Source organism: Peromyscus californicus, unplaced genomic scaffold (genome assembly GCF_007827085.1).
Source record: "Peromyscus californicus insignis strain IS unplaced genomic scaffold, ASM782708v3 Scaffold_11__1_contigs__length_118956290, whole genome shotgun sequence".
In the NCBI taxonomy this organism is placed as follows: domain Eukaryota; kingdom Metazoa; phylum Chordata; class Mammalia; order Rodentia; family Cricetidae; genus Peromyscus; species Peromyscus californicus.
This window is the reverse complement of record NW_026294402.1, coordinates 91,308,079-91,335,411: the sequence shown is the minus strand read 5'-3', so window position 1 is coordinate 91,335,411 and position 27,333 is coordinate 91,308,079. Positions and strand designations below refer to the sequence as shown.

General features: G+C 42.2%; 1 protein-coding gene across 1 annotated transcript in view; it reads left to right on the top strand.

The window, feature by feature from the left end:
• Slc25a36 (solute carrier family 25 member 36) overlaps positions 1–8,008 on the top strand; it is a 32,370-nt gene extending 24,362 nt beyond the window's left edge. Inside the window, exons 5-7 of the mRNA XM_052717628.1 lie at positions 873–939; positions 3,550–3,839; positions 4,327–8,008. Coding sequence (XP_052573588.1) covers positions 873–939; positions 3,550–3,839; positions 4,327–4,520 — 551 coding nt within the window. The 3' untranslated portion in view covers positions 4,521–8,008. The remainder of the gene's footprint in view (positions 1–872; positions 940–3,549; positions 3,840–4,326) is intronic.
• Positions 8,009–27,333: the final 19,325 nt, after the last annotated feature.

Below are 27,333 nucleotides of genomic sequence, written 5' to 3'. Positions count from 1 at the left end.
TAAATGTAAAAGGGAAATAAATACCGTTTTGTGTAGATGAAACATCTTTATTAATGCCTGTCATTAAGATTGCATTTTCTAAGTTATTTTTTTTAAAGTAGGAAGACACCAAGTAAAAAATACTGCATGGTCCCAGAAGCATACTGCTCCAGAGATCCTAATTTACTGTCTGACACTGAGCCACTGTGGGGACTGCTCTGCAGTAGTAGTTTCTAGGTAGACTTGAATGCTAGGAAAGGAGGAGAGCTGCCTTCTACCCTACTGACTTTCTTCACTGTCTGTAAAAGTGAGAGGAAAATTCCAGTTTGTAACTTTTTGGACTTTAGAATTTTTATTTGTTTAATTGGATGACAAGTAGATCCCACCTATTAACCCTAACAGAAACCTTACCTCTGTGCTAATACTTATTTAAAAAAAAAAAAACTGGGCCAAACAAATCTTTTCTGGCCCACAGACCTAAATATTAGTAAGCAGTTCCATTTGTGTAGGATTCCATTTGAATGTAGTGTGACAGGTGATGTGACTCGCCCCCAGGCAGCTATTTTAGAATGCATGATTTTTAGCACTTGAATACACGAAATTTCTGTTTGTGAACTCGGTTTACAGGGTAGAAAGCACCCTGTTTTCATGTAAGTTAGGGTAACACTTGAGGTGAGATAAGACTGTTCCTGAACAACTCTTCTAGGAAGGGCAGAATTGAGAAGTTAGGTAGATGAACAGGTCTTCAAAGTGTAAAGCTTACTTCAGTTAATAGTTTAAACATTTGTTGACATTGTCATTACTGTAGAGTAATGTATGTAAAATGTAAAGATCCTTAGTGTGAACTGTGTGGTTTCTTTGTACTAACATTTATTTTAAATATATTTGTTTAGGTTTTACTGCAATCACTGCAACAAACCCCATTTGGCTTATAAAGACTCGGCTACAGCTCGATGCAAGGTACGTTTTTATTTGTTTGGTTTGGTTTGGTTTGGTTCGGAGACGGGGAGCAGAGGCTGCCCTCTTCTTGCCTCAGTCTCCCGAGTATTGTGCTTACAGGTGAGTCACCACACCAAGCTTAACGTATATTTATTCTTGAAAATGAAATAAACTAACATAGATTTCACTAAATTTTTATATAAATTTGTATCAGCAATGCCTCACAGCCAGGTTGCCTTACCTCATTTTATCGTATTTATACACAAAAATGGGATGGCATTATGACATTTCCCCACATGCACATAATGTCTATCTGTCATATTCACCCCCATTATTCTCCTGCCCAATTCTCATGATCCCCTTCTCAACTAGCCTGCTTTTGTCTTTTTTGTGTATGCAACTGTGAATTTCTTTAGGATTATTTACAGGAGCCCTGAGTAAGAGTTTATTTGCAAGAGGGTAAGGCCCCTTAAAATAGCTACACCACTGAAGAAATTCTCTCCCCATCAACCTTCATCTGCATCTAAATCTTGAGAGAAAAGTAGCATCCCATAAGCCCCCTTCCTGTCCCCCGAGAGTCTTGTGGAGATCCTGTGCAGGTCATTTACAACTGCCATACCACAGTCATATCCTGACTGGAAATCAGTGTTCCACACCTTTCCCTTTCCTCTGACTCGTACATTCTTTCGTCCCCTTCTAACGGTGTTTGTTGAGCCTGGAGGGGGTTATGTCCCGTTTATAGCTGAGCATTCAGCAGTCATTTGTTCTTGGTACTTTGACCAGTCTTGTAGTCACTGCTGGCCATTACAAAAAGAAGCTGACGTCAGCATTCTTCTATGGACATGAGCAGAGTTATTTAGAAGGCAATTTGACAGGCATATTATGTCCACTTAGCAAAACACAAGTCGCTTCCCCACTTAGCCATGGAATTTTGACCAGTTTTCAGAACCAAATGTGAATCTTTCCTATGCAGAAAGCCTCACATTCAGTCAGAAAGCAGATTGGGTATCCCCTGAAATAGACTTGCCAGTATTGCACTAGTAGGTTCAATTTGCCTAGCCAATCAATGTTGTTGCCCACAGGGTCTACAGCTGAGTAAGATCTGGTTGAAACATCTTACCTGACATCCTTAATAGCACTTTCCGCTGCTGGGAGGGCTAGCTGCTGAGTATTTATTGTTGCTTTTGCTTCATTTTGAAGCGTGGATCTCCCATCACAAGCAAAAAGTTATATAACAGTTGATAATGAGACAATCTAAAGAAAACTGCATGTATGTTAGAGTTTTATGTGCTTTTTATTGTAGGATAATCGGTTGACCAAGCCAGAGAAGTGTTACTCTACCTACCTGTATGAGTTGTAAGGACCTCCCAACAGCTAAATAAGTTACATGGTAGCTAGTCTAAAGTGAAGACCATCGCTCAGATCCAGGGACCTATGTATAAAAGACCCTGAGCTAGGAGGTAGCATTCCTATGATGTATTCCAGTAAGTATTTTTACAAGGTTATGTACATATGAAAGAGTAGGTTCTGTACCCTTACGTGGCACTAAAGGAGATTGTGTTGGGAAAGATAACTGAGTAAGCACCTTGTAACTTTAGGGACTAAATCATCATTTACCAAGCTACTAACAAGGATACCACATAGGATGTCAGGCTTCCGTTTATCTGGTAATTTCAGGTGGACCTGGGTGAAATTGAAAGAAACTCAGTCATACTCCTCGCTTAGTGAGGCCGTGTCATAATTAACACCTCCCTCAGTTGTTGTTTTTTATTTGTTTTGTTTTGATTTTATTGGGGGCTCTTTGGTTGTTTTTGTTGTTGTTTGGTTAGGTTTTGGGGGGTTTTTTGTTTTTGATTTTTGAGAGCATAGTCTGTATTATGTAGCTTTGGCTGGCCTAGAACTCACTATGTAAATGAGACTGGCCTCGAACTCACAAAGATCTACCAGCCTCTGCCTCCCAGAGTGTTGGAACTAAAAGTGTGCACCACCATGCTCAGTCCTCATTGTTTTTGTGTTACTAAATGCAAAGGAAGTTGAGCATCACTAGAATAGAACTGGAATGATCACAGTGTAAGGAGTTGGGGGTTTTGATACTTTGAGTCTTCCTTGAGTCAACACTTGAGCATGGAGTTCTACCACCTGAATCCCATTGAGGAGCAGGGAGGCTGAAGAGTCAGTGTAGTGTGTTGTGTGTTTGGTAAGATAATTACATGATATCCATCTTAATAGGACAAATTTAGGAGAAAAGATGAGAAATCTAATAAATGTTTACTTTGAAATTCTTTTTTTTTTTTTTTAAAGATTTATTTATTTATTTATTACGTATATGGCATGTATGACTGCAGGCCAGAAGAGGGCACCAGATCTCATTACAGATGGTTGTGAACCACCATGTGGTTGCTGGGAATCAAACTCAGGACCTCTGGAAGAACAGTCAGTGCTCTTAACCTCTGAGCCATCTCTCCAGCCCCTACTTTGAAATTCTTAATGAGTTGACAAAAGACCATTGTTTAGTAGAGTATCATATTTTTTTTTATATATATATATATATATATATATATAGTATAGTCAACTTTGATAAAAATCTTCCAGTGCTTAATGTCAGTAACATTTTCCCCTTTTTCCTTTCAGGAATCGTGGGGAAAAGCGAATGGGTGCATTTGAATGTGTTCGTAAAGTGTATCAGACAGATGGACTAAGAGGATTTTATAGAGGCATGTCTGCCTCCTATGCCGGCATATCAGAGACAGTTATCCATTTTGTTATTTATGAAAGTATAAAGCAAAAACTACTGGAATGTAAGACTGCTTCTATGATGGAAAGTGATGAGGAGTCTGTGAAAGAAGCATCAGATTTTGTGAGAATGATGTTAGCTGCTGCCACCTCAAAAACCTGTGCCACAACTCTAGCATATCCACATGGTAAGAGAGGAGCTGGGGGGATAAAAGTGCATGCTCCAAATTGGAGCATGCCAAATTTGACATATAACAAAACGCTGTTCTTTATAGTGTTAGGTATGCCATCATTTTCAAATTGGAAACAAGAAGAAATGTAAAAATTAAGTAATTTGCCCAAGGGTACCTCAGAAATGGATCTCAAATTTAAAGTCTTTAAATTTCAAGGACCCAAACAATTTTATTTTATGTTGGCACATTAAGCATGCCTGCCAAAAAATTTTATATATTCATCTTTCCTATATTTATGAATATTATTTATTCATCATGCTGTATATACACCCTTTTATCTGTTTGTGCAACAGGTACTTTATATGATCTGGGCCGTATTAGTTTGGTGTTTATGTAGTCTGACTGGTTCAGTAAGCTATACATTGATGTGTTCAATTTGATGAGAGTGGAAAGGTAAGAGTAATGTTTCAGTAAAATGATTTTTCTTTTTTTCCCTAAACAGAAGTTGTAAGAACAAGACTACGTGAAGAAGGAACAAAATACAGATCTTTTTTTCAGACACTGTCTTTGATTGTTCAAGAAGAAGGTTATGGGTCTCTTTACCGTGGTCTAACAACTCATCTGGTGAGACAGATTCCAAACACAGCCATTATGATGGCCACCTATGAATTGGTGGTCTACCTACTCAATGGATAGCAGCATGGACTGCCATGCTACAGCGCAGGAAGACCAAAAGATGACAGTGGACCATGGAATCTTGAAGCCAGCACGGTGGACAGGAGACAGTAGTTTGGAAACATCTAACTACTATGGCTGAGTGGAAGTTTGGTTGTAGGAAGTAAAATACTACACTACATTAACCTTTCAGTGAAGAAACCCTGGGTCACCTGTAAGAGAATGCTTTGAAAAGCGTTCCTTTTCCAAAATTGCCATTTTCTCTACCATTGTTTACCAGCTTTTGTTTTGTTTTGTTTTTGTTTTTTTTATTGATTTATGACATTCAGAATATAGTGTTAATTCCTTGAGCATTCTTTCGGGCTTCTAAACAAAGTCATCTCTAAGTGTGTATCCAAAGGTAGTTGTGACAATTACAGATGTCCAACTTGACATCTTCTGTGATACTGTAAATACCATTTCCCTGAGAGGGCCCTGACTGGTACAATGTTTTAAGTTATTTGGCATCAATAGTCAGTGTATTTTGACAGCCAGTGAAATATTATCTAAATACCATATGTATTTTCATCATTAAAATGTTTTGGTTACAGCTAACATTATTAATGGGAACTTTAAATTAACATCAAATATGCATGGTTAATGTTGGGACTATAAATAAGCTAGTGGATACTGACTTGGTGACTTAGAGTGTATCATCATGCCTTCTCCAGTTACATAATGCATGAATAGAGCCATAATGTGATTATCACATTCTCATACCCACCTATTATTTACTTTAAAAGAAACGTTAATGATGAGTCTCTTCTACTTACTTTTCACATTAAGAATTTTAACCTTTAAATTATTTCCACATCTGTATAGATTATTCTTGGTTGGTAGAGAAAATGGTAATTTTGCACTTTTGCCCTTTATAGGTTCCTTGAAGTGATCACTAATATTTAGGACAATATAAATATTACAGAAAGAGGTCCTCAGCTGTGCGATGCAGCGAATCTTCATTGGCAAAGGGTCTGTCACTGTGTGTGCTGCACTGGACAAATCTGACTCTGTCCTAGTTTCCTGAATGCTCTATCATAAAGTCAGGCTAATTTTAGTTCGATGTGTTAACAGGATATAGTTTTTAAATTTTGCTATTGAGTCAGCGACACCTTTTAACACTTAATTGTATTCTATATGGCCATTATAAAGGTGTTTGCTGTAATACTGTAGATTTCCCAATGGATGTTGCTCTACTGGTATATAAAACTTCCACAGTTAAACTCCACTGTGGTACTCATCAGTGTACCTTAACCTTACATTTTTGTGCAATGGCTTTCTCAATTCAGAATGACTGTGTGAATGCACTTTGTGGCCTTTTAAGGGGGTAAGAATTAGGAGGGAATTCATGTTCATTTTTTTAACATTGTTATATATTAGGCAGAAACAGTATTCATATTTTTCTGGATTTTTAGATATGTTTTGGAGATCTTACAGTATTTTAAGTGTGCTGTGTACTGTGTAATGCCACAATATTATGGAAAAAGCCACATGCCATTGAAAGCTTTCTCTGCTGTCACAAATGAAGTTTAATGCCCTCTTAAATTTCTCACCTTGACTTATTTGTAATCAATAACTGGATGTTTTTGAGGTGCTCAATTGGAATTTACAATATTCCAGTCTATTTGGAGACCAAAGGCAAGTTCAGATTGTTACCTTTGGAATTACTGCAGCTTTGACATTTATTACACGGAACATACCAAAAATAAATCCTCACCTGGGGGTTTAACTTAAATCTGTAGAGAAGGTCTCAGACTAGAGCGATTGCCTCTTCAGGTGCCATTGATACTGCCTAATACAGTGCCATTTGCTCTGTGAAGATCCATAACTCTTAGTTGTGTTGAATGTAGGACATGTTCTCCTGAGTTACAGAGATCTCAGATGGTGAAGAGTGGCAAGAAAACCAGCAGCTAAGGAACAACTTGTGTAGTTGGAGCAAATCCATAATAAGTGTCCTTCAAGGATGAACATGTTTTATTCTGTATTTTGCAAAAACGTAACATTAACCTCTAGTGCGTTGTGCCCAGCTTTTAAAGTGTTGGTGTGTGTTCTGCAGGAAAGTGGGGGGTTATAGTCTTAGTATTGACTTGAAAAGCAATTCTTGGAAAGGAACAGTGAGGTCTGTTTTGTTTTTCCCGAGTACTGTCTCCATAGTTTACTTTATTCAAAAAAAAAAAAACACATATATATGTGTTACATATAGTTTGTCTTTAAAGTATTTCTTTGAAGATTTTCTTAAATCAATTGTAATGTTTAAAAAGCTGTGCATACTCAGAGCATTGGGTTTTAAAAAACAGTTTTCAATCAGATAATCTTCTAAAAATGTCTTAGAGAGCTAGTGTGGACCTTGTTGTATACTTTTGTTACGGTCTTCTCAGAAAACTGGACTTAGTCAGGCGGAGCAATAGCTACTAGAAGCAGACCCTCACACCGCAGGAACTCTGCTGCTGTGGCTCAAAGGCTTGAGCTGTGACTGTTCCAGGTGTTGAATTGCTGAGCTGTGGTGGGATACCATACAGTGCTTTAAACTTCCAGGGAATGATCTACCACCAAACTTCTGTCTTTGTTTTTGTTTGTTTGTTTTGTGATAGGGTCTTTTGTTGTTCAAGATGACCTTGAACTCCCGATTCTCCGACCTCTGCCTACTAAGTGCTTGCATTACAGACCCGCCCCTTCATGCTCACCAATCTGTCCCAATTTTCATTATGTGACTGTGTAGAACCAGCCTGACTCACTAGAGGGGGCTCAAGCTGGCTTGTAATTCTGAAACCATGGCAGCATCATTAGGTCATTTAGCCCAGCCTTTTGTCTCCTAAACCTGGATGTCTCCTTGTTAGGATGAGCACAATTTGGGGTGTTCAAAAGAATAAATGTTTATTTACTAAAGTGGCTTTTTAAAGTCACCACGAAATAGTGGTTTCAATCTGAAGAACTTAAGTGGTAGGAATCACTCTCCCCTTTCTCTAAGGACTTTGTTCATACCTCTCAGTTTACGTGCTCTTCGTCCAAACTGCTAGTGTTATAGGGACCCCTGTAGGGCTAATACATAGCTCCTTTATCCTCATTGATCATGACTTTTAACATTCCTAAGAAGATAGGTCTGATTTAAACGGGACAGAATTTTACCATATGAAATGAAGTGTGCTTTCTGCCCCCTCACATACCTTCTCTACCGTAACTTTGTTTCACTTTAATTGTACCTTGATTTTTATGATACCCATTTTAGAAACTAAAAAGTCTAATTCTGCTCAGTTATGTTGAACTTTCTGAATGTACCCCAGTGGATGTGAATTAAATTATACCGATGACTCATAGTTTAGTCAGCTTTAAAAGAGCTGATGAGTTTTGCCCTTTCATATGAGTGTTGCTATTGTTGCATTTTTGTACATGGCCGCAGATGATGTGCATTTATTCTGTATTTATGTTAACTAGCTGACTTGTACTTGAATTAAAATTCAAAAAATTAAAATGCTTTTGAAAATGTGGTTTTTAAAATACTATCTTAATACTTTGTTATGGTAAAGATACAATCATTGTGCTGTGTGTAGAACAGATTGCATTGCTCTCTGAGTTAGGCATTAAGCTCATCTATTCATACAGTGAACTGCCTACCTGTAGACCTGATGGTAGTATCTATAGGTATCAAAAGGTCAGGTAGTATAACTCCTTCATATCTTGGTAAATACCTGTTCTTGTATGGTCCTACAAGTCTGTTGATGTTTGAGTCCAATGATTTTCATGTATCAAAACATCCAATTTAGAGAACATTGAACAATTCGAGTCTGATTAGATTGTTAAATTGATGCACTTTGGGTTGTAACATTTTTGCATCAACTTTTTTGTTCTAATTGTAGATTTCAGGAAAGTTAATATTTTTTAACCCAAAGGGCTTGTAGAATAACCAAGTGAATCCATACATAGCAGGTGATGTAGGTAAAATAGATGTTAGTGGGCAGGTGGAGGTACTTGCTGCCAAGCCTGACCTCCTGGGTTAAGTCCTTGAGATTCATCACATGGTGGAACACAAAAAACCAATTCTTGCAAGTTGTCCTCTGACTTCTCCATGCACACCATGGCACTCGCTCCCACACATACACACGTAATAATAGTTGTTGTTTTTAACTGAATTGTGCACCTAGTGCCCACCCACTTTACAATTGTAAAATTGTCCCTGAGCCCGTCAACAACAAACATGGCATGGTTTTCCAGGCACTGAAGCCAGGTCAAATTGGTCCTGTTCCGTGGCTGGTGGTATTCTTCACACTAAAGGTGCACTGACAAAGTAACGGTTGAGATTGATGGATTTAGTTCGTGTCTCATGCTAAGGGGTCAGAGTGTGGGTGTATGTGTCTTCCTAAACATCAAAAGAGCTGTGGCAGGGAAAAGAATGGATTTATGCTTTCTCAGACTCAGTGTCACGTTTGTACAACTTGTAAATCTCAGACATTTTCATTGTGCAGATCTTTCCTGTCCTTTGTTAAATTAATGGAATGGTTTTCTTTATTGCCTCCTCAAATACATTATTTGTATGTGGGAGACTGCTGGGTTTTATGTTAATTCTATATCCAGCCATTTTGCTGAGCATCTTCATCAGCTGTAAGAATTTTCTGGTGGTGTCTTAGAGTCTCTTGTGTAGAATCGTATCATCCACAAGTGGAGGTGCTTGCACTTGAACCTCTTCCTTTCTGGCTCGTTTTCCTTTTATTTGCTCTGCTTATCCTGGGCTTTAGTTTAAGACTTCTAGTGCAATTAAATAAGAGAACGGAAAATGAATGCCTTTGCATTACATTAACAAAATACAAGTTTGTCATGTAGCCTTCATGATGGTGAGATAGGTTCCCTCTGTTCTGAGTGTCTTTAGGACTTTTAATATGAAGGGGATAACATATATTGATACATGTATATTGAGCCATCTCTGCATGTCTGGACTAAGTAAACCCAGCTTGATAATTGTGAATGATCTTTTTTAAATACATTCTTGAATTCTGTTTGCAAGTAGTTTGTTGAGAATGTTTGCGTCTATGTTCATGAGAGAAATTGGTCTGAAATTTTCATTTGTCACATTTTTTTGTCTGTGTTTGGTATCACGTTAATAGTAGCATCATAGAAGAGTTTGGTGATGCTTCTTCCTGTTCTGTCTTGTAGAATATTTGGAGAAACACTGGTTTTAGTTCTTGGAAGATCTGATAAAAATCGCCAGTGAATCCATCTGAACCTTAAATTACTACTACTTAACTATTCATTTTCATGGTATTTTTGTAGGTCATGCATCTATATTCATCCATTTCTAACAGCATTCCCAATTCAGTGAAATGTAAGTGTTTAAGTTCAGACCTAATGATGTTATAAATTTCATCAGTATCTCTTGTAATGGCTCCCTTTTCATTTCTGTTTTGTGATTCCTATTTCTTCTGGTCTGGCTAAGGCTTTAACAACTCCATTTAGCTGTTCAAAGCAACTTTTTGTTTCATTCTGTTATTGTTTCTATTATATTAATTTCTTCCCTGATATCATTTTTTTCCCATGTACTGATGGAGTTTGGCTTGTTTTTGTTTTTCCAAGGCCCTAAGTTGTATCATTAAGTAATTCATTTGAGATGTCTCTAATTTTTTTTTTTCCAACTCGAATGCTCCTCCCTCTGTGAAGGATTTTATTTTTCCTCATGACTGCATTTGTCTATCGCATCTCTTAGACTTTTCATTTCTAATGTCTTAATGCATAGTTTAATCTTTTTCTTCCCTTTTCTTCTTCCAAGATTACTTCAATGTAGAGATTCTTATATCTAATTCATTAAATGGAATTCCTGAATATTAATTGTGTTAGGAAATTAAAACATTTGCAGATTTTTTACTTTAGTCATTTATGTGGTCAAAGGCATTTCTGGCATTTTCTTTTTCCACAGAAATAAAACGATATTAAAAGGAGTCATTCTTACTTATTTCTTTTTATTTTTTTTTATTCATTTTACATACCAACCACAATTTCTCCCCCCCCCCCCCCCCCCCCCCCCCCGTGTCTCTAATTTCTTACTGAAGGAACCAGTATCGATAAAAAACTTCTCTTAGGACCGCCTTCATTATTTTCCATGGGCTTAAGGATGTTGTGTTTTCATATTCATTCTTTCTCCGGGAAATTTTTAAATTTCCTTCTTGATTTCAGTTATTCATTCATCATCCAGTGTGGTGGTGTTTAGTTGTCTTAAGTTGGTACATGCCTGATAGTTTCTCTGTTTTTAAAAAATTACATTTTACTTCTTTGAGTGTGCACAACCACCAAGAAGGAGGAGAGAGACTAAGTAAAACACAATGGGACAATAACCCCATTCCTGCCTGTACCCAGTTGTGTGCCTTGGCGCTAGTTAATGGGAGTTTGCCAGAGTGGCGCCAGTGTGGACTTCTGCAATTCAGGTGGTGAATGCTGAGCCTCGTCCCATGGGTCTCAAACTCCCTTTGTGACCAAATATGAATTGTCCTGTGGGGCCATAGAACTCAGCCAAGGTCATGTGGATTGAGGTGGGGACCTTACGTGGTGAATGTCAAGATATCTCTGTAAATATGCTCTTAAGAATAAAAATGTCAGCCTGGAGAGATGGCTCAGTAGTTAAAAGCACTGGCTACCCTTGTGTAGAGGACCTGCGTTCAATTCCCATCACCTACATGGTGTCTTAAAACAGTCTATATGACTCCAGTTCTAGGGGTTCTAGTGCCCCCTTCTTGCCTCCACAGACAGCAGACACATATGTAGTACACACATACATGCAAGCAACCATGCATGCACAAAAACATCTAAAAGGAATAAAAACAAAAGAAAATTTAAAGGTTGAATATATCAGCCCCATCTTAATTAAGTAAAGTATTTTGATGTTATAAGCAACACTCAAGCAATTTGATCTAGTCAACATTTATAGAATACTCTAGATAACAACAAACATCTTTTAAATGAATATATAGTGTATTCACCAAGGTAGTCACAGGAAGTCTTAATAAATTTTAAAAAAATCACTTTAGGAAGGAATAAAGATACCTGGAATAGCCTCCCCAATACTTGAAATTAAACAGCATACTTCTAAGTAACACATGTATCAAAGAAGAGGTCATGAGATCTGTTAGGAAACAATTTTGAAGTAAACAATAGTAAAAACATGAATTTTCAGAAAATATGCCCAAAGGGTAGAGAACCACTTAAACTGTTGCTTTAAAGGTGAGACAGAATCAATGATGCTACCTTAAGCTAGAAAAAGATGAAATTAATTCCTAAAAAGAAGAAAAGAAAGGTGATCGTAATGTCAGTTAAATAGAAGATGAACTGTAACATCAACAGCTACATTTTTTAAATATCAGTGAGACTGATAAGAAAGCATATATACACACCAGATGAAAGATGATGAGGTTGCCGTAACCGGACATGCAGAAAGAACCACATCATCTTTGATCTTCCGTGTGCACATGCCACTTTGGTGTCTCATGTAGTAGACTGTTACTTATGGGTTAAAGTTTCAGATGGACCTCCACTAGACCATTGCAATGACCTTTAAGGCCAGAAGCTGAGGTGGTACATTGTATGATACAAGGATTCTGTGGTCATGGGCCCATCTCCCACACTTCCTTCCCTGTAAAGTGGCCCCCAGTTTGACATGGAGACTGCATTCTTAGTTCTCAAATGGTGGTGTTGGTGAGGCAAGCAGAAATATCAAACATGAAATTCAAGTCTAATTCTGTTATTCCTGAACCTTCTCAAATGCAAGACCCTGTAAGTGGTTTCCTGGTCTCAAGAAATAGTACCATGCTTGGCACTTAGCTTCAGCCTCCATTAAAGGAAGACTGCCACTGGGTGGCAGCACTAGCTACATCAGACCTGACAGGCCCATACTGTTGGACCCAGGGATTCTTTCATCTGTATGGGCGTGAATACTTGGCTACAGTACCTGTTTGGAGCACTAGGGTAGGAATTAAAGTTTTTCAGACGCATCACTGCTAGATGACCCATCCTGTTCCTACGAAGTCACAGCTCTGATCCTAGACATACTAGACCTATCTGGTTAGGCGTTTAGTCTTGGAAGACAGTTCATTTCATGTTGCTGCTGCTACTCTCTGGTTTTCATCTGCCTGCTAATCACTGCAGCCTTGGCTAGAGCAACTGGAGATTTTAGTAACAGCCATCCAGGTCCATGTATTTGTGCCTTTTTTTTTTTCTTTTTTTTTTTTTTTTTTTTTTTTTTTTTTTTTTTTTTTTTTTTTTTTTTTTTTTTTTTTTTTTTGGTTTTTCGAGACAGGGTTTCTCTGTGTAGCTTTGCGCCTTTCCTGGAACTCGCTTTGGAGACCAGGCTGGCCTCGAACTCACAGAGATCCGCCTGGCTCTGCCTCCCAAGTGCTGGGATTAAAGGCGTGCGCCACCACCGTCCGGCTATTTGTGCCTTTTGAATGTATCCTGTATACCCATCTAGTGTGCTTGTCTCCACAGTTTCGACAATGAATAAAAAAAGATGTGTCTGGGCTGGAGACATGGCTCAGTAGTTAAGAATACTGAATGCCCTTCTAGGAGACCCGTGTTCAATTCCCAACACCCACTTGGTGGCTCACACCTGTCTGTAACTTCAGTTCCAGGGTTTCTGACACACTCAGACAGACATGCTGGCAAAACACCAATGAACATAAATAAAAATGTTATTAAACAAAACAATGTATCTCAACACTGCCCATATCTTGTTCCCTTTATTTCATTTTGCCAGGAATGAGAACATCATGCCTTAAGCCAACCAGCCAGTGACAAGGCAGTCACAACATACACCTTGGGACTGAGCAGAAAGACTAAGAAATCTGGGTGCCAGAGCACAATGGAGCTACCACAGCACTCCATAAACAACCCACTTCTGATACTCAAGAAAAATAAAACCTGTTTAAGTCACTAGATTTTGGATTGTTGTTGCAAAAAGAAAAAGCAAGATGCTAATTGTATGATCATGGAAATGTTAAGAAAATTGCAAATTATAAGGATCACCAAAACTATTAATACTTGCACCTACAAGCATCCTTGAAGGTTTTAATCATGATTTACCAGCCACACAAGGACCAGATCATTCCAAATACACACATTTTACCAGAGGGTATGAAACAAGGCTGTAGCTAGAGTTTTCCTGCCTGGCCCACAGTCAGGACAAATCTCTGTCACCCGCCAGTCCCACAGCCACTCAGACCCAACCAAGTAAACACAGAGACTTATATTGCTTACAAACTGTATGGTTGTGGCAGGCTTCTTGCTAACTGTTCTTATATCTTAAATTAATCCATTTCTATTAGTCTATACCTTGCCACGTGGCTCATGGCTTACTGGCATCTTCACATGCTGCTTGTCATGGCGGCAGCTGACAGTGTCTCCCTCCGCATTCCTGTTCTCTCAGTTCTCTCTGTTAGTCCCGCCTATACTTCCTGCCTGGCCACTGGCCAATCAGTGTTTTATTTATTGACCAATCAGAGCAATTTGACATACAGACCATCCCACAGCACAAGGCCATCCTTTGGATTAGTATATCTTGATATGAAAGTGGTAAGAAAAGCTGCAAGTAGATCTCACTCATGGACTTGGAGCAAACTGAAGTGATTCCTGGCTTTTAAAAGGTCTTTTCAGGGCTGGAGAGATGGCTCAGCGGTTAAGAGCACTGGCTGCTCTGCCAGAGGTCCTGAGTTCAATTCCCAGCAACCACATGGTGGCTCACAACCATCTGTAATGCGATCTGGTGCCCTCTCCTGGCCTGCAGGGATACATGCAGACAGGAAATTGTATACATAAGAAATAAATAAATCTTTAAAAAAAAAAAAAAAGGTCTTTTCAGCTGGGCGGTGGTGGCGCACGCCTTTAATCCCAGCACTCGGGAGGCAGAGGCAGGCGGATCTCTGAGTTCGAGGCCAGCCTGGACTACCAAATGAGTTCCAGGGAAGGCGCAAAGCTACACAGAGAAACCCTGTCTCGAAACCCCCCCCCCCAAAAAAAACAGGTCTTTTCGGTTTCTTTTGAAAGAGGATCTTTGTAACTCAGAACAGGCTGGTCTCCAACTTAGAGTCACCTGCCTCTGTCTGCTGAATGGTAGGATTACAAATCTGACCTACCATGCCTGGCATTCATGACATTAAACAAAGTCTATTATGTATGTGTGTCTATGAATGCATGTATATACCTGCAGAAGTCAGAGGAGGGTGTCAGACCCCCTGCACACTTAAACACTGAACCATCTTGTCAGCTCTGTTCCTGGCGTTTTTTGTAAAAAGATGGCAAGTCGTGACAAAATTGGCTTAATCCCATGAATTCCAGGTTCATTTATTGTTAAATTTACCACATCTGGCCAGGCGGTGGTGGTACATGCCTTTGATTCCAGCACTCAGGAGGCAGAGGCAGGTGCATCTCTGATTTTGAGGCCAGGCTGTCTATAAAGAATGAGTTCTAGGGCAGCCAAGGCTACACAAAGAAACCCTGTCTTGAAAAAACCAAAAAGAAAAAAAAAGAACACATCTGAAGTTTAGTGAAGGAAAAGCATGTGATCCTCATGGAAATGCATTCAGCAAAACCTGGTGTTTGCTCGCAATTACTTATCAAACTAGAGATAGGAGACAATTTTCCTTGATTTAAAAATATTTTCCTATCATTAGGGGGATGGATCTCTGAGCCTCACTGACTAGCCAGCCTAGCCTAGTCACCAAGATCCAGTGAGAGACCTTGTCTCAAATAACAAGGTGTTCCTTGAAGGACACCTGAGGTTGACCTCTGACCTCCACAAGCACTCAGGCATATGAGTGCATGCCCCCATGAACACATGAAAATCCAAAATAACCAGTAGAACAGAAGGCCTAAATAGCCTGGATGCTTGTCAAGCGAGCAGAGGCAAGTGGTGTTGCATTTACAAAGTTTGGGATAATTAGAGACCATGCGGCTTGAAAGCTGATCTAGAGGAAGCAGTGGGGCTGGAGGCGGCACCAGGAACAGGCACGCGTGCTTAACACAGAATCCTGATGGAAGATGGGTGTGGTGTGCATGCCCGCTGTCCCAGCACTTGGAAGACTTGGGCAGGAGATTGAGAGGTTGAAGCTAGCCTGGACTACGTAACAAAACACTTAAAAGGAGAAAAGAAAAAACAAGAAAATGTATTTGGGTCATAAATAGCATGACGAAAACTGGACCGACCATCCAACAAAATGGTAATGGCTCAGTGGTTATCCAAGTGAGAAGAAAGCAAACTGGACATTCATCTCCAGTTGGTGCACAGCTCATGCCCTAGAATCCCTCCCTGGTGGATTAGACCTAACTAGGGCAGGTAGGCCAACCTTTTACAAGTGTAAGAAATCATAGAACAGTCCATGTAGACTGGTGGGAGGAAGGTTTTTCTGAGCACAATATTTAAGTGCACAGCAGACAGGAAATGACTGGTAAATTAGTCTCCATTAAACTTCAGAACTCCTTTTCCTCAAAGCACTTCACAGAAAGGAAAATCTAATCCAAAGCCTGGAAATATTCGCAATACATATAACTGTCAAGGGATAGAATCAGAATACATAAAAAACTTCTATGAATCAGTCAGCTAAAGCAACCCAATAAAAATCTGGACAAAAGTCCTAAGTAGGCATTTTACAGGAGAATCAAACCATGATAAATGCCGGGGGGTGGGGGGGTGGGGGAGTTCATCTTAGTAGCAATTACGAAACAGCAAGTTAAATTGCAATGAAATTTGATTTTTAAATCTTCCAGAAATGCACAAATTAATAAATCAGACAGTATGAAATGGATGGGAGACAAAGGAATTCTTAGGTGCTGCAGTTGTCTACAGTGAGGCTGTGTCAACACTGGAAAAAAATATGTGTTGTACAGTTGATGCTAATAGCATAGAAGCTGGCCAGTTCGCTCCTAGACACAGACCCCAGAGAAAACATAGCTCAGATGTTCCAGGAGTCACACAAGAATGTTCATAGCAGCCGGGTTGCCATAGCAAAACAGTGAAAACACTCTCTGTGTCCAAGAATAGGAGAATGGAGAAATTCACATGAGGGAAAATGAATGAACTCCAAGACGAGGCTGACTCAGTTCAGGACCTGATTTTGAATAAGAAAATTAAATCATATCAGTAAACAGAAAAGTAAGCCACTGCTGAAAGATCAAACCCACAAAATGCAACAATGTATTTAGGCAAGCAAGGTTCCTGTCAGTATGGTACAGAAAGCCAAGAGAATGATAAACAAAAAATTCTTGATATAGTCATCTTAGGCAGGAGAGAATATATTTCTTTTCTATCACCACACAACTAACTACCCCAGACTTCACTCAGATATTAGATAATAAGATATTCACTTACTATCAGTTAATTTCTAGAGACCCAGGAGCCTGGGTCCTCCATCTCAAGGACTCTGAGCGGACTCTGAGTGGCATGGTATCCCCTGGGGCTGGAAGGCAGTTGAGGAAGGATCTGCTTCCACACCCTCCTGTAAGAACTGCCAAGCCTGGTCCCGCCATTGTTGGGCTGAGGGTTATGGATCTGTAGTAGTTTGTCCTTGACTTCCTGAGCTCAAGGAAGCTCTAAACCCCTAAACACTTTCCCATGATGCCCATAGAAGGAACAACCTGGTGTGGCATTTCTGGAAGCCGCTCTCTCCAGTGCCGCCTCTTTCCTCACCCTACCCATCTCCTGGGCTGGTTGGCTCACGGAGCTGCAAGCGGACAGGGCTTTGTCTCTAATTACATCCGGGCACCTGACCGGAGACCCAGCACATGAACAGGTAAAGCAGTGTGGACCGAGCAGAAGGATGCAGGCGTTTGTGGCGAAACGTGGTTTCCATGGAGAAGGAGTAAAGGGCTGTAAAGTTCCCAACTGGGTGGGGTTATAAAGAACAGCTGAGGAGGGGAGTCACTTTTAAGAGCTTTTGAATTTCACATAATGGGTTGTATATTTGTGGTTGCTTAAAATAACTCATTTTTGGGAGACGTTTCTTTTTTCCAAATGAGACTTTTCATCTTGAAAAAATTTAAACCTACAAAAGTTGCTTAATATATGTCCTTCATTTATTAACTCATTTGTTAACATCTTGATACATTTACTCTGTGTGTGTGCACACACAGCACACACATGTGTTAGGCAATAGAGTCCATGAAGATATCCACATCCTAACCTCAGGACATGTTGTGTATATGGCAAGGAGGGATTAAGGCTGCTAATCAGCAGACCTAAACTGAGAGGCTATCCTGGGCTATTAAGGCAAGCCCAGTTCAATCATAAGTGTCTTTGTAATTGGGAAGAAGGAAGGGAAAGAGAGGGTGAGAAATATTCAGCCAGCTCTTACTGGTTTTTAAGATGAGGGAGGCCATGAGCCAAAGAATTCAGGCAAATTCTGGAAGCTGAAAAAGGCAAAAAAAAAAAAAAAAAAAAAAAAAAAAAGCACACAGATTTTTCTGCTGGAGTTTCCAGAAAGGAATGCAGCCTAGTGGGGCCCATCTCAGACCTCTGGCTTTCATGACTTTGAGACAGTAAGTCTGGGTTCCGTAAAGCCACTAGATTGGTGGTAGGTTTGTGTGTGTGTGTGTGTGTGTGTGTGTGTGTGTGTGTGTGTGTGTGTGTGTATGTGTGTGTGTGTGTGTGTTAGTCAGCTTTCTTTTGCAGTGAAACAGTACCTGAGAAAATCACTTTATATGGAGCAAGGTTTATTTTGGTTCATGGTTTTAGAGGCTTTGGTCAACGGTCGGTTGGTTCCGTGGCTTTTGTGCCAATGGCAAGACAGAATGTCTGGACAAGGGCACATGGGTAAGAAAGCTGCTCAATGCATGGCAGCTGGAGTCACAAGAGGGGCCAGCATCCCAGCATCCCCCTACAAGGACACACCCTAATCTTGGTTGTCATCTTGACATACCTGAAAAAGGAACCTCTATTGAGGAATTGTCTCCATTAGATTGGCCTGTGGGCATGTCTGTGGGGGCATTTTCTTGATTGCAAACTGATGGAGGGGACTCAGATCTCCATGGGCAGTCCCACCCCTATTGTAGAATATTATTTTTAAGATGTATTACATTTGTTTATGCTATGGAACATTTGTTTAATGATGCAAAGATGTGTTGCATTCTTTTTTTTTTTAAAGATTTATTTATTTATTATGTATACAGCATGTATGACTGCAGGCTGGAAGAGGGCACCAGATCTCATTACAGATGGTTGTGAACCACCATGTGGTTGCTGGGAATTGAACTCAGGACCTCTGGAAGAGCAGTCAGTGCTTTTAACCTCTGAGCCATCTCTCCAGCCCTGTGTTGCATTCTTTTATGTTGCATTTGTTTAACTCTGTGAAGCCGTGTTACTTTGCTTGTCTAAAACACCTGATTTGTCTAATAAAGAGCTGAATGGCCAAGAGCTGAATGGCCAATAGCTAGACAGGAGAAAGGATAGATGGGGCTGGCAGGCAGAGAGAATAAATAGAAGAAGAAAAAGCAAGAAAGGAGATCAAGGAATGAGAAAAGGAGGAGAGGAGGATGCCAGCCAGCCAGCCACAGTCAGACATGGAATAAGAAGGAAAGATATACAGAAATAGAGAAAGGTAAAAGCCCAGAGGCAAAAGATAATTTAAGAAAAGCTGGCTAGAAACAAGCCAAACTTAGGCCAGGCATTTATAAGTAAGAATAACCCTCTGTGTGTGATTTATTTAGGAGCTGGGTGGTGGGCCCCTGTAGCTAGAGTTTTTCTCTCCGGGTCCCGACAAGCCCCGGCAGTCCCTTAGCCCACTTATAAAATAAATATACAGACGCTTATATTATTTAAACTGCTCGGCCATTAGCTCAGGCCTACCACTGACTAGCTGTTACTCTTATACTCAGCCCATTTCTGTTAATCTATAGGTCGCCACGTGTTCCGTGGCTTTACCTGCTGCCTTTACATCATGCTCCCTGGACGGCAGACTGGGATCTCCTCCAGACTTCCACCTCCCTGTCTCTCCTCTCTGTTTGTCCCGCCTATCCCATACTTCCTGCCTGGCTACTGGCCAATCAGCGTTTTATTTATTCACAACATACAGGACATCCCACAGCAGGCCCCCAAAGGAGCAAAGAGCCAAAACAGGAAAAAGAGTAAAAGACAGCAACACACCCCTGAGCAGGTAGTCCTGAATTAGGTAAGCAAGCTAAGTGAGCAAGCCAGGGGAAGTGAGCCCGTAAACAGTGTGTTAGGTCTCAAACCTGGGACAAATGGCTAAGGTGCCTATTTAACATATCACAGCGGCCCCTGGCCACCAGCTTCTCCCAGCATCCCTCACCCCGACCTGTTACAGGGCCCGCCTGCCTGGCGTACCCTGCCCCTACCCTAAACTTCTCCAGTCCAGGGGCTGAGCCGCCCTTCCCCCAGCTGCTCTTCCGCATGTAGTTCAACCGTTTTGGTTCCCTGGCCTTTCTGTCTACTCTTTGGGCCTCTTGGCTGCTGGACCTGGATCCTCTCTTTCCCCTCTTCTCTCCCCCTTCTCCTCACAGGACACACAGCTCAGTCAGGACATGTCCACTCTGGGCTGCCCCAGCTGTCCCTGCCTTTAGCTCTCCCGCATACTTATAAGAAACTCCTCCTCTGCCGTTCCTAGGAGCAGTCACGTCCTTCCTTTGTTTCTCTTTTTCCTTTCACCGCGCTCCTCCATGCTCGCCGCTCCAGTTCCTGCTCCAACTCCCCTGACAGTGGACGACACCATGTAAACCAAGTAAGCCCTTTCCTCCCCAAGTTGCCCAGGTCAGAGTGGTTTCTTTCAGCAACAGAAGAGTGACTAGGACTTCCCCGGTGACCTAACTTCCCACTGCCACCCAATAGCAGTAAGGCTGGGAACCCAAACCCTTAACACATGGGCCCTAGGGAGTCCCTCAAGACCCCAACTACAGCATTTGTCCAAGTAGCTACACAGTGGGCAGGTCATGTATGTATTTTTACTCAGATTTTTTCCTTCTAAGTTTCTTCTTTTGTTTCACTTTTGATCGTTTCACAGGGATGAGGACATTTATTCTATATAGTCACAATGTAATGGTCCAGTTCAGGAAAACTTGTATCGGGCAGTACACCTGTTATCAGTGTTCAGCACACACTCAATTGTGCCTGTCCAGTTCACAGTCACAGTCCAGTTCACAATCTCACATACTTATCGCATCTCTTTGAGACACTGATATTTTCTAGTGCACAGGCTAATTCTTGCATAGAATGACCCACACTTACAGTATGTCTTACTGTGTTACAGGAACAGTACCATGTTGTTACTGTGGGAGTTACAGGGTATTTTTATTTTAAGTTTTGTTTATTATTGTCACATATGTCTCTGCATGCATATGATGTGTGCATGAACATATGTTCCACAGCATGCATGCATGAAGATCAGGTGACAACTTTCATTTCTTTCTCTCCACTGTGGGTCCCAAGAATCTAGCTTAGGTTGTCAGGCTTGCAGGGTAAAGGCTTTTGTCCTCTAAGCCATCTCGGTGGCCCTATTGTAAGGTATGTAAAGAGCCGGTCACTCCTGAAGCAATCAGAAAATAATTACCAGTGCATCTCAGCTTCTGAATTTAGTGAAGAATGATTCAGAGAAGGGCTTTCAGAACCGAACTGAGTAGGCGCCACCCACTCTCAGTCTCTAGGGGGTGCCAGCGCCTGCTGTGGGGCATGGAGCCACTGTCTGGTCTCTAAGTACATTCTTCCTGCCCTCTGGGGAGCAGGCACCAGGAGCCTGCAAAACCTGGGCACAGCAGCATGCACAGAGGAGTGTCCCTAAAGTATAGAAAACGCTCCAGATGCCAGGAGTCTGATAAGTGGTACTCATTGAAACGAAACACAGAGGGAATAAGAAATTAGTTTATAGCCTTGTGTAGTAAAGGCCAATTAAATGTAGTTTGAATGCATATATTTACCATTGGGCATTTACCCAGTAGTAACATTCTATTTAGGCCAGGTGTGGTGGCTCATGCCTGTAAACCCAGGACTTGAGAGGGATTGCCGGAAGTTTGAGGGTAGCCTGGCCTGGGGGACATAGTGAGTTTCAAATTGGCCTGTGCTGCAGTATGAGACCCTGAGTCATAAAACAAATCAGTGAGCAAAACCCCACACTATTAGTACTATTGAGTATATCCAAATTTTGTGTGGCATATTAATTAGTTTATGATTGAATGTTGTAATTTAGCTAGAATGAGATTGTAGTGTTGGAAATAGCAACCAAGTATTCCCAGATTTCCCATCTCCCAGAAAAAGGGTCTACAAAATATTGACATTGTATCTTTAAAAGCAGTTTAATTCTTATCTAATTGCAACTCAGACAAGTACCCCCTTCATCTCCTGCTAAGCCTCTTTCTCTTTCCTGGGATGGGATTTTACACCAACTTGAGCGGCATTAGCACAATACTTTACCATGTCACTCAGGAAACCAAGGATTTAAAGTAATATTGTGTTTATTGGTACAATTTCCTCTTCATTCCCTGGGGGTTTCAGCTGAAAGCAGGTGGGACAAAGGAGAAGAACCCAGGCCTTCAGTAGCCATCCCAGCCCCTCCCTTATCCATAACTCATTGAGACTGTTCACAGCCTGGGGAAGTATGGGAGGCACTCCTCAGCTTTCAGGTGTATTCCTTTATATTCAGCAAGTGTCTGCTGAATTAGACATATCCTGGAAGAGCTAGCTGGCATCTGGAACTTCCTTCCACAGCTCTGTATGCATATGATGAAAGACCACTAAACTATGCTCACACCATATCCTGGAGAGAGCCAGCTCTGGCCAGCAAGCTTGACTAGAAAGGCCTTCAGGGAGAGTCTAGATTTACACTGTGTTCCTGGAGTTCCATATTTGGGAAATGAGACAGATACCAAGGACAAGAAGTCTGGCCCATGGCTCCCCACAAACTACTATATTCAATAAGGCAGTGTACTCTATGTGAAATGAGGAAGGGGACAAAGGCAGTCAAACAATCAAGGACCCACTGGTATCTTGGATCACGTGGTTTTCCAGTTCCAACAGGTCTTCAGACCCAGAGTCATCACCTACTCTGGGAACTTGAGTAAGTTGTTTTCTGTCCCCCCCCCCGCCCCCCACTATAAGACTACATGATGGAACACCACAGGGCTGTTCAGAGCATAGCACTTGACAAACACTTGTGCAAAGGCCTGATGCACAGAGGAATGGCACCCTTCATGGTCCCATGTGGAGGAAAGAGCTGGATGCAGCTTCCTCCAAACCCCAAACCATGTGTACATGCTTAGAGAACCTTCTGGCCTCAGTCTTTGTTGTTTCGAGAAACAAGACAAAATTAGCTTTAGAAAGGAAAGAATTGGGTAAAGAAAGCATTTTTCTTGATTGGAAAATGAAATGTATATATATAAAAACCATGAGAAAGTAAGACAGTTAATTGAGTATCTATTTAGTATCTATGGACAGGAGAGCAAAACCACAATGTGTGATAAGTTCACCTGCAAAAAGTTCTGCACAGCCAAGGCCTTGTTGAAAGATGAGGGTGAGCTGGGTGTGGTGGCACATGCCCTTAATTCTAGCACTCGGGAGGAAGGCAGATCTCTGATTTCGAGGCCAACCTGGTCTACAGAGCGAGTTCCAGGACAGCCAGAGCTACACAGAGAAACCCTATTTTAAGTAAGAAAGAGATAGCTAGATAGCTAGATAGCTGGATAGATGGATGGATGGATGGATGGATGGATGGATGGATGGGGGGGGGGAAGGTCAGTGAGGATGGGCTGTCAGAACATTGAACTTCTGAACTTCCTCCCTCGGCTTCCAAAGCTCTGCTTTCTGTGGTCCTGGACACCAAACCTGAGCTTCATGCAGGCTAGCAAGCATGTCGTCTGCCGAGAAGTCCCTAGCCCTGCTTCTGCTTCTGATGCTTATCTATAACCCTGCAGCAAAGTACCCTAATAAATGGCCTGACTGAGACAGAGGTCTGTTTCTCTTTCTCATAAATGAAATCCAAAGAAAAGTGATTGCAGCTGGCACAGCGGTCCTGGCAGTCCCCGGGGCCCAGCCTCCTCCTGTGCCTCTGTTCCCTTATCTTTAATGTCAGGCTTTCGTTTTCAAGGCTGGGTCCGAGACTGGAGCGCTGGTCTTCCCAATCACAGGCTATGCAGGAAGCTAGGCATGGCAGGAGGGCAATGGGGTACCTTGCAGCTGTCTGTCCCCGCCTAAGGAGCTTACCCAGAAGCCCCATTCAACAGCTGCTGTACATCCCTTTGCCCCATCTCCTGTGAGGGAGGCTGGGAAACGCCGTCTTTCAGCTGGCATGCATTGTTCTATGGATGAAATCAGGAGTGATTAAGAAAGGACATTAGTGTGGCATTTAGTGATCTCAGTGACTTGCTCGGAGTGTTGATAATGTAGACATACCTCCCTCCCCAGATGTGGAAAGCTGCTGACCTTCCAAAGAACAAAGGCTGTGCCGTTTAAGAGACATAACGTCTAATCGTGGCCTCGCTACCGAACTGTTTGCTGGCTTGAGCCAAACGACAGCCTCTAAGCTTCCTTTCCCTCAGCTGTACACAGAGGACAGAAATAGAACCTACCTTCTAGAGTCACCATGAACTCTGAAGAAAAAAATGGTTCACGGAGGCCCTGCCAAAGCCTTGAGTATCCATTTGCCTCCTCCTGCCCGGTTACACACTGAACAATAGCAGGGCTGGTCCCTCCGTGACGAGGAAGCCTTGCGCTGTCCCACACCCAGCTCGGTGAGCAGAGGAAGCGGGTCTTTAGGAAAACACCCGCTTCACACCTGTCAGCTCTTGGCCCCCGACTCTGCGGGATGGATTCGGAGACAGCTGGGTTTGGTTTTTCTGGGCTCTTCTCCACTATCCTTTCCGGCAGGGCCAGCCAGAGGCCAGACTCCTGAGCGTAGTCTAGTCTCCTGCAGCATCTGCCTCCCCTACACAAGCAAGGCTCTGACTGGTGACTGTGTGGGCTTCTCGTCCCCTTCCCGTCTAGACGCATGCTTTTAAAGGGAGTTCTCTTCCTCAAGCACCGTTTGCCACCAAAGGAACCAAGGTTCCTCGGAAACGGGGCCAGGGGGCAGGATCTATACACAAGATAAGCCTGGGATAGCTCACATCCAGAAAGGACATAGAGCCCAACAGGAAGGCCAACCCTTCCGATGGCCAAAGATGAGGTGACTTGTGCATCAAAAACAATAATGAACAGAATATATGGAAACATATAGTTTTAACATATTTTATTCTTAGCTTGCTTCGTGTGCAGTGTATGTATGTATGTCATGTATATGTACGCCTGTATGTGCATGTAAGCATACAGATGTATATGGAGGCCGGGATTCAGCATCAGGTGTCTTCATTGCTTTGTACCTTAGTTTTTGAGGTGGAGTCTTTAACTAAACCTGGAGCTCTCTAGTTCAGCCTGATTGGCTGACCATGAGCTTAGAGATCCCCGTCTGCCTCCCCCGAACTGAAATTACGTGGAAATTAGGTGTACGTGGACAAATATGACTTTTTGCATGGGTACTGAAGATTTGAACGAGGATCCTCATGCTTGCTCAGTAAGCGCCTTACTTACTAAGCTGTCCCTTCAGGCCTCCAGTTTCAACATGTTTTAGATGGCAGTGAACACTTCCTGTGGTTTTCTTGTTTAAGGTTGAAAGGTCATTATTCTGAGAAAAGGTAAATGAACTAATCAAGTAGAAATACTTATGCTGTCTTTAATGGGTAGACTACATATCAAAGTAATCAAATAATTGATGCTTACTTTATCTTTATAGAATAAGCATAGCTCTCTGCACTAAGAGGGGCTGATGGTCCCCAGGGACGTGGCACTTGGCGCGGGAACAAGGGGCTGGACACCCTGGTGAAGGGGAGAAGCAGCCCCGGGACCATGCGGGCTGGAGCGTTCATCCATGGCCTAGGCCTCAGGAAATCTCCTAAGCCTCCTTGAGAGTCTTCATGGGGGTCAGAGGCGTTTCCCCAGCCTTAGATGTCTGATAGAGATGCACTGGAGGATCCCTGGTAGAGGATGCCCCGGTGGTCCTGGGGCATTTCCTGCTGGCTGGCAGGCAAGAAGCCAGGCTGTCCAGGCTGGTCTGAGTCCTGGAGATCCTCGGGCACCACGATGATGGTGTGTCCAGGGAGCGTCACTCTCATGACCGAATCTGGCTCGGGCTCCAGCAGCAGGTCTCCACCTTCCAGATGGAGTTTCAGGGCAAGGCCAGCAGGCAGGAACAAGGTGGTGCTGGTGAGCTGCTCGCTGGCCGGCCTGGTGGGCGCTTCCAGGTCTGGCTGTGCCTGCGACCCCGGGCAGGTGCACTCGTGGAGGCGTCGGCACTTGGCAGGCTTGGGTCCTTCTGGCTGTGGTGCCCAGCAGGGCAGCGGGTTGTCGGTGGGACTGCGGGGCTGCACTCCTGGCATCATGGTGGCAATGGGGGCTTGGCACTTGAGGAGAGGTGCAAGACAAGGTCCGATGCAACTGATGGACTTGTGTGCTCGAGGTCTTCCTTCGGGGACAGCTGTCGTCTGGCTTCTTCTGCAAGAGACTCAGTGGACCCTCTGGGAGAGAGGAGATGTGATCAGGAGAGGATCTCAGTTCCCTATATAAGCCTTGCTTCCAAGGAAGCCCCGCCCACGCAGGGCAGAAACCAGGCAAGGTGTGACCTTTGACCTTCAAGAACCCACCTGTGTGCAAGTGTGCATGTGTGTTATATTCTGTTTTTGACACCTGAAACCAGTTTTACTCTTTATGGCTGTCTCTCTGTCTTCCCTCCTCCTCTGTCTCTACTGTCCCCAATTGGAGGAGCTCATCCTCATACATGCCAGACAAACTCCAGAGCTAAGCGCCAAGGCCAGTCCCTTATTGGGCCTGTTGGTTTGATTACTTACTTACTTATCTACTTATTTCTTTGTTTATATCAAACAGGGGTCAGGTAGTCCATATGGCCTACTCAAGTTGTATGCCTAAGATCCTGATGGGTGAGGTTACCATGCTTTTTCATTTGCATTTTCATTGAATGTTTCTTTTTATTTTTCTTGTTTCTTTTTATTTTTTATTTATTTATTTTTTGGTTTTTTGAGACAGGGTTTCTCTTGTGTAACTTGATGCCTGTCCTGGATCTCACTCTGTATCCCAGGCTGGCCTGGAACTCACAGAGATCCGCCTGGCTCTGTCTCCCAAGTGCTGAGATTAAAAGCATGCACCACCACTGCCCGGCCATTGAATGTTTCTTACCTTTTAAATAGTATATCAACGAATCTACTACATGGCACTGTGGATATCCATTGGAAATCTCTGTTAAATGAGAGGCACTGAGGACATCTAAGCCATATGCCAGAGAAGGAGAATAACTACATTCTGATTTGGAAAAACCAACAGCAGAAAGACAGTCAGGACAAAGGGGGAAACATGAATGTGGAATGAACAAGAGATGACTTTAATAGATCACCATAATGTGAAGTACAATAATGATATTTTCTCATTTTTTCCTTTATTTTTAAATATAGATTTATCCAAGTTCTATTTTTTTTTTTTTTTTTTTTTGAGACAGGGTTTCTCTGTGTAGCTTTGCGCCTTTCCTGGAACTCACTTGGTAGCCCAGGCTGGCCTCGAACTCACAGAGATCCACCTGGCTCTGCCTCCCGAGTGCTGGGATTAAAGGCGTGTGCCACCACCACCCGGCTCCAAGTTCTATTATTTTATTGATACCTTCACATGAATGATGCATCTACACCACCATGAACCCCCAAAATCCTTTGTGTGCTCCCCCTTCAAATTCCAAATTCCTGCTATCTTCTTTATTACTGTTACATGAATATACAGCCTACTGCATGTATTTAGTGTTGT